Source organism: Leguminivora glycinivorella, chromosome 7 (assembly GCF_023078275.1).
Source record: "Leguminivora glycinivorella isolate SPB_JAAS2020 chromosome 7, LegGlyc_1.1, whole genome shotgun sequence".
Lineage (NCBI taxonomy): Eukaryota > Metazoa > Arthropoda > Insecta > Lepidoptera > Tortricidae > Leguminivora > Leguminivora glycinivorella.
The window spans coordinates 12695519-12713102 of NC_062977.1; the positions used below are offsets into that span (position 1 = coordinate 12695519).

Genomic DNA, 17584 nt, shown 5'->3' on the forward strand with positions numbered 1-17584 from the left:
CTTGCCTTGTCGCGCGCGAGTCCATACATAAAGCGCGAGTTCAAGTATGGACTCGCGCGCGACAAGGCAAGTTGTGCTAGAGGGGCTGGCGTCTATTAGATGCGTCGACCGTTCAATGATCGCGGCACGTGGAGCGATACGTTTGCAGGCGCACTGTGCTCACACACGTATACACTTTCAATTGTGTATTCAGAAATGTCAGAATTGCCTCGATCACATCGCCCCACGTAGACGACTTGTTGAGAGGCAGACCCTGCCGAGTCCATCCGGTAGTGTTACGTCATTTTGCTGTCGTGTCACTTGAGCCCGTAGAGTGAAGTAGATATATCGAATTGATAGGCGTCTCGCTCGCTCTTGCTAAGTCATGAGACGTAGATTTCAACATCTCTGTCAGTGTACTTTTGGAAGTGGTGGCGAAGAGTCGCGCCAATAGGACTAACAATAAGTCCTCGCGTAAAGTACTCTTAAAAACTAACCGCTAAAGAGTGACCTTGTGTCCTCGCGTCTAAGTGATTACGGCGACATAAACTTAACTTTGTGCGAACTCACATAACCTACAAAATGTCGGAAAATTCGCAGGACGTTTTAAAGGATGCAGCCGCGGCGAGCGCTGTTGTTGGCGGATCACTATTTAGCACATTCGATATTATAATGTTAGTTTTCTTATTGGGAGGTGCAGCCTGGTGGTTGTGGACCTCTAGAAAGGACAACAAGAAAGATGAAATACTTCTCAGCAAATATTCCATACAGTAAGTTAACTTGTTGCGTCTTTTCATAACTATTTTGCCTGTTTAACCGGCGAGGACAGGTATGCCCAATTGCCCATAATATTTTATAGATGTTTCAATAATACAACATGAAGTTGTTTACTTTGGTAATTGCTTACTCAGTTATGAGGCGATTAAAGTCCTATATTAAGCGAAGTGATAAGATAAAGTTGGAGTGACTGCCTATGTATCTGTTGTGATGATACATAAAATAATATTGTTACTAGTTTTGTACGGATACTATCGACAGTCAATAGGACGTAAGTGTGCTTATAATATCTAAGATCTAGATTTATCGATGCGTATTGCGTACCCTAGACGAGCAGTGTTTATCAGATTTAGAAGTGGTCAGACAAGGTGTTAAAAAATCTGCACATTCACCCAAACGTCTTGATAATAGAATAAAGATTGTGTGTTCAGATATTTATGTGAACATCGTGGGCGACTGTACTCGCAGTACACACTACTACCAGGTGTATTAGGTTCGTAATTTTAATATGTATTTGATTTCATTTTTTTTGTAGTTTCGGGCGTTTATTATACATAAAATAAACAAACATGTAAATAAATGTGTTTACTCATTCACACATGATTTTCTAAATCATACCTTCTAAATTAATTAAAAGATAAAGACGGATGTACTAAAGACTAAAAAGGATTATAGAAAAAAAAAAAATGTTGCGCAGAAACTTATTTCGCAGTAAAGCTAGGAACATACTACGCGGACGTCCGTCGTAAATCGACCGCGACCGATCAGTGTGCACGGAACAAAACATCCAGTGAGCCAGATTTCGATCGGACGTCCATGCGCTCAAGGCCACGTCCACGTCCGTCGACCGATAGTTTGCACGGTTATGTGTAATTTCATTGTCCAGGTTCCCGTCCGCGGTCGATTTACGATTAGGGCTGCCATCCGTCCGGGTTTCCCCGGATTTGTCCTAGTTTGGAGGCCGTCCGGGGGCCGTCCGGGCGGGGAGTCAAAAAGTGTCCGGGGAAAACCCGGACACTTTTCATGTAAGGAAGCACCTCACTGAATTTAAGTATTTATCAGCGAATTTAAGTTGACTGATCTGTTTACAAAATAAAAAACCGGCCAAGTGCGACTCGGACTCGTAGGTTGAAAAATAATGTTTTAGGTAGAATCTCGTGTTTGAAATAAAATATGGATGTATAATATGCAAGGGTGGTAAGATTGAAAGTTGAAATAAAAAAAAATTGACAATTAAAAAAAAGTTTCAAAGATACAGACTATTTTATTTTTCCTGTAATATTTAGCATAAAGCCAATGTTTCGTAAAATTTTCACAATTTTTCGTTAGTGACCTTCGGAGATAAGGGGGCGGTATTTCTTTTTACCAAAATTCTTTTTTTTTTTTTTTTTTCAAAAAACAAAAATTAGAAATAGTTTTGATTGCACAATTTGAGCTCTTTCTAGCGAAACCCCACTTGAGCTAGTAACTAGTAACTTGAAATTTACAGTTTTGCCCCCTTTTAATTTGGCCATTTTATATAATTATATTGATAAACAAAATAAAGGAATACTTTCGATTTATAGCGGTTAACAATGCTCATAACTATTCCAAATTTCAAATTGGTAGCATAAGTAGTTCTCGAGATATTTAGTAATGTGATAGACGAACAGACAGACGGGCATAGTCGCACCATAAGGGTTCCTTTTGTATCTTTGTAATACGGAACAATAAAAACAGACAAATTTATTTTTCTGTAAGAAAAATTGTTTGTTTTTGTTTATTGCAAATTACACATTGTGAGAAATTAAAAAAATAAACGGATGAAAATTAAAGGTCCTGTTTTTATGGCTTTTAAAAATATTGTTGGACTCGTCCGGGGAAAAAATGCGATTTACGCCAAATGTCCGGGTTTTTTGAATCTTTGTCCGGGTTTGGCGAAATTCGAGATGGCAGCCCTATTTACGATGGACGTCCGCGTAGTATGTTCCTAGCTTCATTGTCCAGATTCCCGTCCGCGGTCGATTTACGACGGACGTCCGCGTAGTATGTTCCTAGCTTCAAGCGCCCTCCACACTCAACGCGAAGCCGCGAACGCGTGTGGAATCGATTCTCAGATTGTTTGCGCCTTCGCGCCTATAATTTTATTATAGTTCCCCGTTTTTGTCGATTTTTTCGTCGGCCGGCAGCTATATCTTACAACAAAACAAAATTGAAAAACTTGGTTAAAGCACACGTTCATACGTGCCGTAGCTATCTAACAATCAACCTCGATCAGCTGATGCTTTTCCTCCATCTTGCCGCGAACCACACTACACTACGTAACTAATCGCCGTTAACTTGTGCAAGTGTGGCGTGGCAATCATACTATAAACGGTCTTCAAGCAAATCTTGTCACTAAAAAGGCGCGGCGCGGAATTCAAATTTCCTATGCCACGATAAACCTTCGTCACTACAACTTTCAAGTTTGCCGCCTTTTGTAGTGCCAAGATTTGCTTGACCCTCCATCATAGTATAGGCACGTCAACGTCCCGATATGTTCGTTCTGCGAAGTCGTAAGGCTATGCTTTTTAAACAGCCAGGTGTTCCTAGTACTAAACCAAATGAATTAATTGTGAGTGTGTTTACTAAAACGTCCCACTTTGTCGGTTACTATTAAGGCGAGATTTACTTGTATACTTATATGAATAAACTGAAAAAGCCGCTTTATAGCAATCGACAAAGTGCAGGGACGTTTTCCCGTGCGCACTCACAATTAGGGTTTGCAATATCCGTCGATTTTTCGGATCCGGATATTTCGGTTCTTGAAATTTGACGGATCCGGATATCCGGATATTTCGGATAAAACGGATCCGTGTTGAAAAGGTCACTTTTTATAGGCGTTTCGTCAAATCAAAGCTGCTGTTACTGAAATAAAATAATTTAAGCTCACAAAACCATATAAATATAGTGTATTGTTGTGTCATTAAATTTTTAGGGTTCCGTAGTCAACTAGGAACCCTTATAGTTTCGCCATGTCTGTCTGTCCGTCCGTCCGTCCGTCCGTCCGTCCGCGGATAATCTCAGTAACCGTTAGCACTAGAAAGCTGAAATTTGGTACCAATATGTATATCAATCACGCCAACAAAGTGCAAAAATAAAAAATGGAAAAAATGTTTTATTAGGGTACCCCCCCTACATGTAAAGTGGGGGCTGATATTTTTTTTCATTCCAACCCCAACGTGTGATATATTGTTGGATAGGTATTAAAAAATGAATAAGGGTTTACTAAGATCGCTTTTTGATAATATTAATATTTTCGTAAATAATCGCTCCTAAAGGAAAAAAATGTGCGTCCCCCCCCCTCTAACTTTTGAACCATATGTTTAAAAAATATGAAAAAAATGACAAAAGTAGAACTTTATAAATACTTTCTAGGAAAATTGTTTTGAACTTGATAGGTTCAGTAGTTTTTGAGAAAAATACAGAAAACTACGGAACCCTACACTGAGCGTGGCCCGACACGCTCTTGGCCGGTTTTTTTTAGACAAACTTTCAAGTAAGCATTTTTAACACATAATTAATGTCACTCCCATTCTACAGCATATAAGTCATATAACAGTAAACAGTAGTCCAATAATTTTGTTTGGAGTATATCTGTTAAATACCTTTGTTCTGCTTCCTGGACAACAAATCAAAGTGGACTACTCACGTGAACTCCCTACGCGCAAAAGGTTTACAAGCTTTGGGCGCGGTATCACCAATAATGAATCGAACAAAATGTCCTAAGTCCACGCACAAAACTCTTAACTACCACCTTGGTGGCATAGCTTGGTTGGTATACCACCTTGGTGTGCCTTCCATCTCATTAAATTAAAAAAATAAAGCCTCTCTCTAGGCTTTGGTATGTAATTAATTACTTCCATGGTCCCATCCAAGTTAGATGATTTTTCTACCTTTAATTTATCAGTTTTTGCTTTACAAAATACTTAATTTATCGTTATTCCTCTCGGGATGCATCCAGTAGTTAAGAAACATTAATACATATTAGTTTTATGGATTCATCGCACGGCGTAATGTACCTAACCTAACCTAGCTTGATATTCTGTAGTATTTGAATGAAATAAATGTGAATAAACATTATAAGCGACAAAATACACGAATTCATAAAATTCATTTGAAAATTGTTTCTGGTATGGATCGATGACCATATCTAACGGATTCGTATTATACGTTTTATCCGGATCTTATGAAACCTCGGATCCGGATCTCAAATTCAACGGATTTACGGATAATTCGGATATCCGGATCTCAAACCCTATTCACAATTATTGAAATTGTTAACAAAGAAACCCCCACAACACAACGAATAAAGTTGAATTAGCATTTCAGGCTTAAGGCTAAAGTCCAAAGTACAAAAAATACTGGTAAATAAGTTAGCTAACATGCTGATAATAACAGTTATAAACACGCCCAATAAACTACATAGGTGTACGAACCTATAACAATACAAATATTATTCCTCATATAAAACATCTTTGCCAACCTTAGGCATTACACAAATTTCAAGCATTATCATCATTTTTATATTAAAGGCAAAATGTACGCTTCCGGCAGGACTCGAACCCGCATCAGCTGCAGTCTAGGCGGATTTTTTTCCTTTAATATAAAAACATGATAAAAACTTTGTATTATTAGCGGACGTTCCCGCTTGTTACAAAATTGATTAGGTATCATCATAAGCCGAAAAAAAGTGCGAACGTAACTGTTTTTATATTTTTACATATTTATCCTTTAATATTAAAATGTAGGGGCCTTAAATATATTTTCACAAGATACTATGTATAGGCTACTAGACTCTTATCGAATTTGGCACAAGAAATGATTGTTTCCTGTAGTATTTGACATAGGGATCCAATTTTTATAGATTTTGGGTATTAAAAGTGTATGGTGGCTACGTATTTTCGATTAAAAATGTGTGTAATATTTATTTTAACTTTGGCCACCAAAAACGCTGTCAGACGTGTAGTGACGGCATAGAACCTAACTTAACTTAATGCCGAGTCAATCACTGACATGATGAACTTTATGCCTCATAACGTAAATGTCAGAAATTTTTGTACTCAATTCGATTTACGTCATGCGCAGATCTGTAGATTAACATGGCTAATGATGTTTTTGCCTAATTAAGTTAAAGTAAACTTTATGTTTTTTTGTGGTTTTCAAGTCGTAATAAAATATGGTAGAATTTTTTTTCGGTTAATTGGACTGTAATAAGTAATATAAAATAGACATTAAAAAAGGGTCAAGTAGCCTATTATGTATATTCAACAGACTTCATAAATCGTGGAAGTTCTTAAAGCCTGGCGCCCCCTAGGTTCGCCGAGTCGAGCCTGCATTTCTTAAGAGATTGCGTCCTTTAAGGCGGAATTGAGCCGCGTCGAATCTCATTCAAAATGTACGAGGATTCGATTCGACGCGGCTCGATTACACCTTAGTGGACGCCTGGCTTTATTCATCAGAATGTAAGTAAGCCCGTTTTGGAAAATTATACATGTTTTTTTATTTCTGGTTATGAAATTAATCAAAACGAAACTAGTAAGTACATACCTAACCAATTATAATTACAGATAATCATGACAAATATTACGTCCTAATCATAATTTAACTGAAATCATTGTTATCAATGAAACCAATAACCTTGACGCCGCCAGTTAGGCATCGACTTCCCGGTTTAAACAACTGCATACTCATTTAGTGCGTAATTACTATACTATATGTACTACCTATAAGAATTACAAGATGACATCGCTGTTCTTGTACACCTGGCAGGCTGGCAGGCTCCAATCACAGAGATGATATGTTATTAATATTGTTGTCCTGGGTTGTAGATGGTGGCGTTACATTAACAAGGTCTACGTTTTATAGGTTTAATGACTATTTTAATCAAAACTACATTCAAAATGTTAAGTTAAATTCGCAGTTAGTTGAGTAGTCTCATTTCAAGACCATGCTAAGAAACGCAAGGTAGCGCTAACTATAAAACGCCAGTCTTAATTCTTTACCTATCTTTGCTATAATAAACGTCGCGTCGTGGTACTGCTCGTAGCATTCGAGATTGAAGGACATCAATGAGAACAAAGCAAAGTGGATAGTTATCAAGTAAATATTATTTATCAAGGTATTGTGACAATAAAGACGGTCGATTGGGACAATGTCATTAGGTACTTATTTACTTATTACCCGTCACGCGGTATTCACATGCATTTGGCTTACCTGTTAAAATTGTTGGCGTAATTTGTACAAATAAAATATAGATAGATAAAAAAAATTAAAACGATATCTAATAAAAATAAATCTTATAATGAATGGCCTCTTAAGACGGAGATGATGGATTTTTTATGAAATTATCCCTTTCGATCAGAGAAAACCCCCATAAATACCCATCTGATGTTTATTATAATTGTTAATATTCGGTATATTATCCACAAAAAGAAAAAATAAACAAAGATAACTGTGTAATAGAAATATAATAAGTACCTATATTATACTTAATTTAACTTTAATCAGCTGTTTTATTTTACCAATAAAGAGTATTTTATTTATTTTAATCGAACGTATGGGGCACTTAAATTATGGGCAATCCAACGAGTACTTGTTTTGTTTGTGTTATAAATGTTATAATGGGTACATGTTGCATTGCTACACTCAAGAGTGAACTCGCATAAATTTCGCCCGAGTTGATCGGTTGCAGTATTCTTTTATAGGTAGGTAGGTATGTTTTTCGTTCAGTTTCTGGGGTCAACAACTTATTCATATAGGGCGTTCACATGAGTAGGTTCGTATTTCAATTTAAAAAGATGCACTTTCGGCCTAGTGTGATGCAACGGGGTTTGAGTGGCTGTAAATACTAATTAATTATGTAATTACATTTTGTTTCTAAAATGTATTTTGATATCAATTATTACTTAATATTTAATTAATGTCAGTATATTTAAATGTCTCAAAAATATTATAGGTATACCTATTTCTCCTTCTGAATGTATCTATAATTTTATAAAATTATAAATAGGTAGGTTTAAAAAGATGCACTTTCGGCCTAGTGTGATGCAACGGGGTTTGAGTGGCTGTAAATACTAATTAATTATGTAATTACATTTTGTTTCTAAAATGTATTTTGATATCAATTATTACTTAATATTTAATTAATGTCAGTATATTTAAATGTCTCAAAAATATTATAGGTATACCTATTTCTCCTTCTGAATGTATCTATAATTTTATAAAATTATAAATAGGTAGGTAGTATTTAAATAGTCTAGTCTACAAGTAGAAAACTAAAAATGAGTAACACATTATTTAAAAGTGGAAAATATCTGCCTTGGGTGAGACTTGAACTCACGGCCTCTGGAGTTCAAGTTTCACCCAAGGCAGATATTTTCCACTTTTAAATTTATTCTAAGCCTAGTGGCATCGATTGCAGACGTTTCTGCTAATCATAAGTTAAAATTTAACACATTATTTTTACAGGCCAGCTGGTACAATCCAAATAACAGAGAATTCTTTCATAAAGAAATTACAAGCGTCAGGAAGAAGCTTAGTAGTATTTTATGGATCTCAAACAGGCACTGGCGAGGAATTCGCCGGTCGTCTGGCCAAAGAGGGCATCCGATATAAGATGAAGGGAATGGTCGCTGACCCCGAAGAATGTGATATGGTATGTTAATGCAACTACTGATAAACATTTAATTATAGCAAGAATAGAATATTATAAAGATAAAGGATACATAGTCCAGAGAACCTTACCTACATTGATGTAATAGCTCAGTCAGGAAACCCTGCATGAATTTGGAATCAAGGTTCTGATGTTTAAAACTAAATTTAATTTAAGGATGTCTAATCATCGAAGATATTTTTTTAGGAAGAGTTGACTAAACTCACGGAAATACCTAATTCTTTGGCTGTGTTTTGTATGGCGACTTATGGTGAAGGAGACCCAACAGACAATGCTATGGAGTTTTATGAGTGGCTAAAGAATGGAGACCCTGACCTAACTGGATTAAATTATGCAGTAAGTTTTTAAAACAGTGTAACTATTAGTTATGATATAACTGTAGGAATACAATAATTAATATAACAAGTTACATTTAGTTGTATGTAACTTTTTAATATACACCGTGTTTTTTTTGTTTCCGTTAAATTCGACACGTCGCTAGGTTCATTATCAGCCCGCAGCAGGGTAAGGGTATTCTGTATATCACTTTTAGTTAAATTCGCAAAAAAATTTTATACATAATAAATGAATTTATTAGTGTGAGAGACCCTTAAGAATTACATTCAAGTTGGTGTCAACTGATTGACGGTACATGTCAAAACAAATAACATTAGGAATTGGTAAAGGCTATCACACACGTGTTCAGTAATTATCTTAATTTTTTTAATAATTCGTTAACCGTAAAAGTTAAGACGCTTGTTTCTTAGAGAAATTAATTGTATCTGATCTAAAGAACCTTCCCTTAAAGTTAACGGAATTCAATAAAAACAGGGTGTATACAATTTAGCAAGTACACACACTACACTACACTCCAGACTAAGGCTTCCCACAGACAGTCTTAAAAATTCATAATCTTAAAAAAAAATTGTATGTAATCTGACAGTTCAAACTGACACTGACAAGACACTGACAGATCTGTCAGTGTCAATTTGCATACAATTTTTTTTTAAGATTATGAATTTTTAAGACTGTCTGTGGGAAGCCTAAGGCCGGCAACAGACAGTCTTAAATTTCATAATCTTAAAAAATCATAATCTTATAAAATAAGATTGACTGCCTTGCCACACACATTCTTAAAATTTAAATTATTCGCAATCTGTCAGATCAATCTGAAAAAAATCATAATCTTAAAAAATAAGACTGTGTGTGGACAGTTGCGAAATTGTATGGGAATCCGTGCATTCGATCTGATTTCATAAGATTATGATTTTTTAAGATAATGAAATTTAAGACTGTCTGTTGCCGGCCTAAAAGAATGTCTTAAAGGATAACTAGAAGAGTTCTCAAACAGGATTAAACTCATCTTTGTTCGACGTAGGGAACAAATCAAATGATGTAATTAAATATTTTTTAATTTGTTTTTTTACTAGTAACACTACTATATATAAATTACCATACACTAAAGAAAACGCAATCAAGCCCACTGGTGGCGAAGCCGGGTATCTAACCCGGGTCTCCAGCTATCGCGGCTGCTTAAACCACTACACCACCCCGACCGCCGAGGTACCCGTCGAAACTATTTATGTTTGTCGTTGACTTGCATTTTTTTATGTTTAATGCAAATACACATACATACTTCTTCATTCAACATAAGTATTTAACAAAATTCATTTAATAAATGGCAGTCACCAAGAATTTTGTTTTTAGTGTATGGTATCCTTCGAATTACCATATAAGAGTACCTTACCAGGTACTTGTTTTTAAGTCTTAGTTTTTTCATAAATTGTTTGCACTAGCACAGAATATATAATAGTACAAGTACAGAACGCTCACTCCTTTGATGTTCACAAAATGCCGCCATTCTAAATTCTTACCTACATTAACAAACGGACCGCACGCGAGCAGCCATCATTGAATTTTATTGCGCCGCGCGAAGGTCGTCGCCAATGAACGGGCCGCGAACTCGCGGCCGCTGACATGTACTTGTAGCGCGGCGATAGAATCGCGGAGTGAGCCGCCCCTGGCACTAGGTAGTAGGTGTAGGTACAAAATGCAATTTATACATGTTCGTAGTTTTCCGTACTTATAATATAAAAGTCCAGTGCAATTCAAAAAAGGGCACGAGCTTTATGCAACTTGAAGACTTGTACCACATTTAACTAGACAGAAGATTTGCATTAAATACCTGTTTGTGTTATCTACTTCCAGTACTATAAAATGTTGACATATAAGTAACTTAAACAGATAAGACAAATACAATACAGCAAATACGGAAAATGAATAAATACTCATGTTGAATTTTAGCTTTCTAATGTACAGTGGTGTTCACTAACTTCTTTACAAAGTAACATTCCAAACATATTATTATACTAAGTATATGTTCTTGATATTTCGCTTGTAAAGATGTTTGTGACCTGGAACGTACTTCGTTGCTATACCTACTTATTACGTTAGCTCTTATTTAAGTACACAGTATTATCTTACCTGTTGAAAACGCTGCAATCAAATTCGAAATGAACCAAGTACCTAAACATACATACATTTCTTACTTATAAAATAGAATTACACTATATTCTTAAAATAAGACACCTAAAAATCTTTATATTTCGTTCGAATTTGAATACAAAAATCTTACAAACAACATTTTGAAATGATTCTGAAGTACACCATAGACATTATAGACAAGAAAATAAGAAATATGGTCAAAAATTAAAACCTTCAATGAACGTTCTAAAACAAAAAGGTTTGAACATACAATTTCTGAAAATAAAGGGTTTTTTATTTATTACAATTTTACAGTCGTAAATATTATATAAAATATAATATAATCTTCGTTTTGTACTGCAAAGGAAAAAGACTCCGCTCCTCGTTACATATTCCAATAGAAATCACTAATCAGTTGTTTACGAACGTACACGGACGTGACATAACGAACGGCTGACGTCTGTCAACGTCAGGCGGATCCGATATTCAGTGTTGAAATCCTTGAATCACATTAGCAATTTAAACTAAAATATTAGCTTTTTATGAATTAAATGTGGTTTTGCTAAAGTATTAGAACTATTTACTGCACAGAGTATTTTCAGACTTTTCATTATATGAAGTGTCGTTCATATAATAACTATAGTTTAATATATCTAAATGATGAGTGTTGTGGTGCGGACTTTACCCTTATTTTTTAGAAAAATTGTATGTAAAAGGCGTAGTTTTTCACCGTGGCTCAAATTGCGATATATGGTATGTTATATGTTCGGTAATTTCTCTACAGAAACGTATAACAAGGTCAACATTACGTCAATGTTGAAGGGCTTATAGTATAACCTCTTAAGGTCAATACCAGAACTGTTATAGTTCATAGAATTAAAAATTGATTATTACGCTCTTGGTACTGTATTTATCTACTTATGTATTTGTTTAAATTAGTTAAATAGTTAAGTTATTGGGTATTTTAGGGTTCTTCTAGTTTATGACTATGTTTTTATACATGAAACAATAAATAAAATTCAAATAGCATTTTTCTCTAAATCAACATCTGATAGCCGTGAAAGTAAGAAATGTATTTAAAAAAAAATAATATTTTAACCTTTTTGGAACACTTAGTGTCGTAAACAGAGATGTAACTCATTGTACCTGGATCACTTTAATAATGATTTTTGAACAAAATGGAAGTAACATAATGAGATAATTACATAACTAACCTTTAACTTCTAATTACAATTATTTGATTTCAAACAATTGTTTTAAAAATTAGAATCTTCGACTATGAATAAAAAGTTCCAATATAGTTAAATTAAATTCCATTAATATGTTGCATGTGTTCTTTATGTTTGTATATTGTTTTAGGTGTTTGGTCTGGGCAACAAGACCTATGAGCATTACAATGCAGTAGCTATTTACTTAGACAAGAGGTTGGAAGAATTGGGTGGCACCCGAGTCTATGAAGTAGGTTTGGGAGATGACGATGCTAAGTAAGTAATACAACAAGAAATTTACATTCAGGAAACTGTGTGTTTTGTTTTGCATGTTCGTTTCCCAATGGTATAAAACTACATTACAAGATCGTCACTTTGGGACCGGGTCATATCATACATTTATATTATTTTAAATATGATAATGGTTAATTGCAATGTAAAGTGATTGTCATAGCAAATGTGTTTTACCAGTTATTAACATAAGTTGTTATGTTACTAACACTATGATCCACGTTGGTCTTAAATAAATGATTTATTATATTATTGTTATTATAAGCATTCTTATTGTAGCATTGAAGATGATTTTATCACATGGAAAGACAAGTTCTGGCCAGCGGTCTGTGAAATGTTCAACATCGAGAGCACAGGCGAGGAGGAGCTGGTTCGCCAGTTCCGTCTGGTGACGCATGCCCCTGAGGACCTCACTCCCAACAGTGTCTTCACTGGTGAAATAGCCAGGTTACATTCCCTTCAAGTGCAGAGGCCGTAAGTATTTAAAATACATGTACAAATTTACTGAACTTTCCAAAAGTATCATAATAATGTATATTTAATATTAACATATTAGATAACAATGAACTAAAAATAAATGTATTGTAACAGTTCAGACCAGTTTTTTTACTTGTTAATGGATACTAATCTTTATACAGTGTGTAAAGCTAATACAGATGAATCTAGTAAAGGTGGTGAGTATAGGACAGAAAAAAATTTACTTAAAATTGAAGTAAATTTTTAAACATGCAAAATAATTGTACCACAATGTAGTCCAAACATTCACATTGAACATTTGTTAACAGTTGGCATTGACTGTCATTGCAACCATGTTTATAGTACATTGCTGCTGAGAAAAATTTCAAAATAATTATGGGGCAAAAATGAATGTTAACTCAAAAGTACCCCTTAATTAATGATAACACTAATGAATCCTATGTCTGGTTTAATTTATCGCCAGTATAAGGCTTACACACTGTATACAAACATGTAAGCTGCTTTATCTTGTACTTATGGTTACTTAGTTTTATTTACATTTATTATTTAATTTTATGGCACAGTCTTTATTGCTGCGAGGCTGTTCATGCCTAGGTTAGACAAACACATTTACAAAACTCTTTATGTTACTTGTATTAAATTTAGTGTAGACAGAATTAACATGTGATAAATTTTTCAGTCCTTATGACGCCAAGAACCCATTCTTGGCTCAAATCAAGGTGAACAGGGAGTTGCACAAGGGCGGCGACAGGTCGTGTCTGCATGTCGAGCTAGACATTTCTGACTCCAAAATGCGATATGAAGCAGGTATTCATCCATTACTCATTATTATTGAATTCTTACTTTATTGGTAAACACAGTGAAAAGTCCGATTTATACATTATTCTAGATCTTTTAACTATTATTATAATTACACATAGCAAAGTATTTGTAATAGGTAAAGTAATTGTATATTTTGTTGTGAAACTGTGTTTATTGCCTTTTTAGGGTTCCGTAGTCAACTAGGAACCCTTATAGTTTCGCCATGTCTGTCTGTCTGTCCGTCCGTCCGTCCGTCCGTCCGTCCGCGGATAGTCTCAGTAACCGTTAGCACTAGAAACACAGATTAATAATAAGTTACTAACGTAACAGATACTTCACTTCCCCACAAACGACAAATACCTACGCTTTATTTACCTAAACTTTCTAGCGGTCAAGAAAAATGAACTTAACGGCTTTGACTCAACGGAGCGTTTCAAGCGCACAACGCGCGACCACTGCGGCCGGTGTGATAATACGTTAGGGTCGCCGCGCCGGTCGGTCGGCCCAATGAAATAAAATGCAAAAATATTTTATGATTTACTTTTATAAAATGGTCATTTACTTTTTTACCTTCCCTAAACTTTAGGTAGGTAGGTATACATCACCTATGGCATGCACCATGGCAATGTAATGTGTACCTATTTTAAGTACAGTCACGTGCATAGGTAAATATTTATAAATAGAATCTGTTCGGAAAGTCAAGAGTCGTGAAATGTATGATATCCAATACATTCCACGACTCTTGACTTTCCGAACAGTTTCTAGCATAGGTAAATATATAGATCCTTAATTATATAATAAAATTAACTTATTGCAATTTGCAAAGTAAGAATCAGAATAATACGCAACGTATTTTAATCATAGGTATTCTTTGTATTTATATGTGTAGGCTTGGAAGTAATATGCACATTGTTTATTCAGTTATTTTTTACGTACAAGTACATATATTTTTATTCAAATTAATAAGTACCTATTTCTATACATATACGTGAACGTACTTTGTATTCATATCAATGCAAGCTCTGTCTACCCCGCAAGGGATATAGGCGTGATTAATTGATTATACGTATGTATGTTTTCACTAATATCCACCGTTACCTATATTATAAAACAGAAACAAAAAAGATTTATTTATTTATTTATTTATTTAAACTTTATTGCACAGTAAAAAAATGTACAAAAGGCGAACTTAATGCCAGAAGGCATTCTCTACCAGCTAACCTTTGGGCCAAACAGAGATCTATAAGAGCTTAATAGGTGCAGGAAATGTCGCAATGACGAGAAATGGAATACCTACTAAATAACCATAAATGATTATATATATCATACAGCTTACTATTATATATATTAAAAAAATATACATACTTAAAATAATATAGATACCTACTTACAAATACACATAAATATACATACGTAACATTATATATACATAAATAAATATATATATCTGCCTTATAATTATTACGACTCTTAGTTATGAGACTTTTCTAAAAGATGTCTGCGCAACTTGATCTTAAACAGAGACTTGGTCTGACTTTGCCTTATGTCAAAGATCACTAGTACTAATAAATAAATTACTACGTAATACTCAGAAAAGCAATACGTGCCGCGCGACTACACAGGCGGGCGTTTCGCGGCCCTCCGTCACTTGTTACGCCGGCGGAACGGCTATCGTGTAGGTACTTAACGAGCGACCGCGAGCGAGTGACGGGGGCCTGCTAGAAAGCTGAAATTTGGTTCCAATATGTATATCAATCACGCCAACAAAGTGCAAAAATAAAAAATGGAGAAAAATGTTTTATTAGGGTACCCCCCCCCCTCCACATGTAAAGTGAGGGCTGATATTTTTTACATTCCAACCCCAACACGTGATATATTGTTGGATAGGTATTTAAAAATGAATAAGGGTTTACTAAGATCGTTTTTTGATAATATTAATATTTTCGGAAATAATCGCTCCTAAAGGAAAAAAAAAAAAGTGCGTCCCCCCTCTAACTTTTGAACCATATGTTTAAAAAATATGAAAAAAATCACAAAAGTAGAACTTTATAAAGACTTTTTAGGAAAATTGTTTTGAACTTGATAGGTTCAGTAGTTTTTGAGAAAAATACGGAAAACTACGGAACCCTACACTGAGCGTGGCCCGACACGCTCTTGGCCGGTTTTTTCCCTTGGTAACGTTTTTTTTTGTAGTGACTTCATCATTTTCTCAATAACTAATTGATTTTTAAGCTTAGAGACAAATTAAATTCAAAAAATTCAGTGCCTTGGATGAGATTTGAACCTACGATCAATGGCTCCATGGCAGTATGCTACCATCAGCGCAACCAAAACACCTTCAACTAAATTTATTGATGTTTTTCAATAATATATTTTTTATTAATTTGCAATTTTACTTGATGTCATTCCTTTTGCAGGTGACCATGTGGCTGTATATCCCATCAACGATACAACTTTAGTTGACCAATTAGGAAAATTAACTGGTGCCAACCTTGACGAGATATTCTCTCTCATCAACACTGACCAAGAAAGCAGCAAGAAGCATCCCTTCCCGTGCCCCACTTCCTACAGGACCGCACTGTCTCACTACATCGAGATCACCGCTCTGCCCAGGACTCACATTCTGAGAGAGCTGGCTGAATATTGTTCGGATGAAGAGGTAAATAACCAAAAATAACAGTTTTTCTTAAAATAACCTAATTAACATATTAGGAGACACCAAAACGGTCTGTTGTTTTTTATGTTAATCAGTATCTCTACTGTGTTGCTTATCTGATGCTTCGATCTTTCTTTACAAATAGTTATCTCTATGAATCCGTACACTAACTCACCTGGTGCGGGCAAGACGTTTAACGGAAAATAGACCAACAACTGACGTTACGGGTTTTACCTACAATCGCACCCGCGCGCGTGCGTTTCCATGCACCCGCATCAGTTAGCGTCACCGGGTCCCGGGTAAGGTCAAAGGGTAGCATGTTTAATTCTTTATTTAAATACAACTACCTGCTTACAGGACAAGAAGAAGCTGTTGCTAATGGCAACCAACTCCCAGGAGGGCAAAGACCTGTACCAGTCGTTCGTGGTAGACTCTTGCAGGAACATCGTGCACATATTGGAGGACATCAAGTCGTGCAAACCGCCGCTGGACCACCTCTGCGAGCTGCTGCCGAGGCTCCAGCCGAGATACTACTCCATTTCTTCTAGTCCTAAGGTATCTGTTTTATTTTCTCTCATTGACATTCTGTACATCGTCACCCTAGTTCATCCGCACTAAAAACGCGGAAAGTTAGGCTGTAATAAAAATCTTACGATTGTGTTTGTGCATCTTAGTTTCATAATACACTACAACAATAGTACATTACGATACAAGTGCGGAAAAAAAGGAAGTCCGAATTTCCTTTTCGCACGAGTATCGTACGACGTTTTTCAGTAAAGATGGCCATCCGAAGTTTCGACCTGGCATATAATGAACCACTTCTCGCACTAGTGCGTAAAAAAACACCATCTGTACTGAAATAGTACATTACGATTAACTCGTGTCGATTTAAAACACTCCCTTCGGTCGTGTTTTACTTTATCGCCACTCGTTTCGAACTTCCTTTTTTACGCACTTGTATCGTACGACGTTTTTCAGTACAGATGAGCCTCCGAAGTTTCGACCTGGCATATAATGAACCACTTCTCGCACTAGTGCGTAAAAAAAACAACATCTGTACTGAAAAAGTAATTAAGTAGTGGTACTAATTAATTACTATTATAGGTACAACATTTCCGCCGTAATTTGTACTATTGTAAACCAAGGCCATAACAGCAATAAAATAATGAATATCGAAAAGAATAGTAATTAATTATTCTCAAAAAAAACCTTAAAGTACTGTATTTTTATGACGTAAAA

The 17584-nt window shown here is 35.4% G+C and overlaps 1 protein-coding gene across 1 annotated transcript in view; it reads left to right on the forward strand.

Moving 5' to 3' along the window:
• The first annotated feature begins 385 nt into the window (after window positions 1-385).
• LOC125227747 (NADPH--cytochrome P450 reductase) overlaps window positions 386-17584 on the forward strand; it is a 28505-nt gene continuing 11306 nt past the window's right edge. The window contains exons 1-8 of the mRNA XM_048132061.1: window positions 386-749; window positions 8245-8431; window positions 8636-8785; window positions 12272-12396; window positions 12691-12885; window positions 13568-13695; window positions 16107-16348; window positions 16703-16900. Of these exons, the coding sequence (XP_047988018.1) occupies window positions 562-749; window positions 8245-8431; window positions 8636-8785; window positions 12272-12396; window positions 12691-12885; window positions 13568-13695; window positions 16107-16348; window positions 16703-16900 (1413 nt within the window). The 5' untranslated portion in view covers window positions 386-561. The remainder of the gene's footprint in view (window positions 750-8244; window positions 8432-8635; window positions 8786-12271; window positions 12397-12690; window positions 12886-13567; window positions 13696-16106; window positions 16349-16702; window positions 16901-17584) is intronic.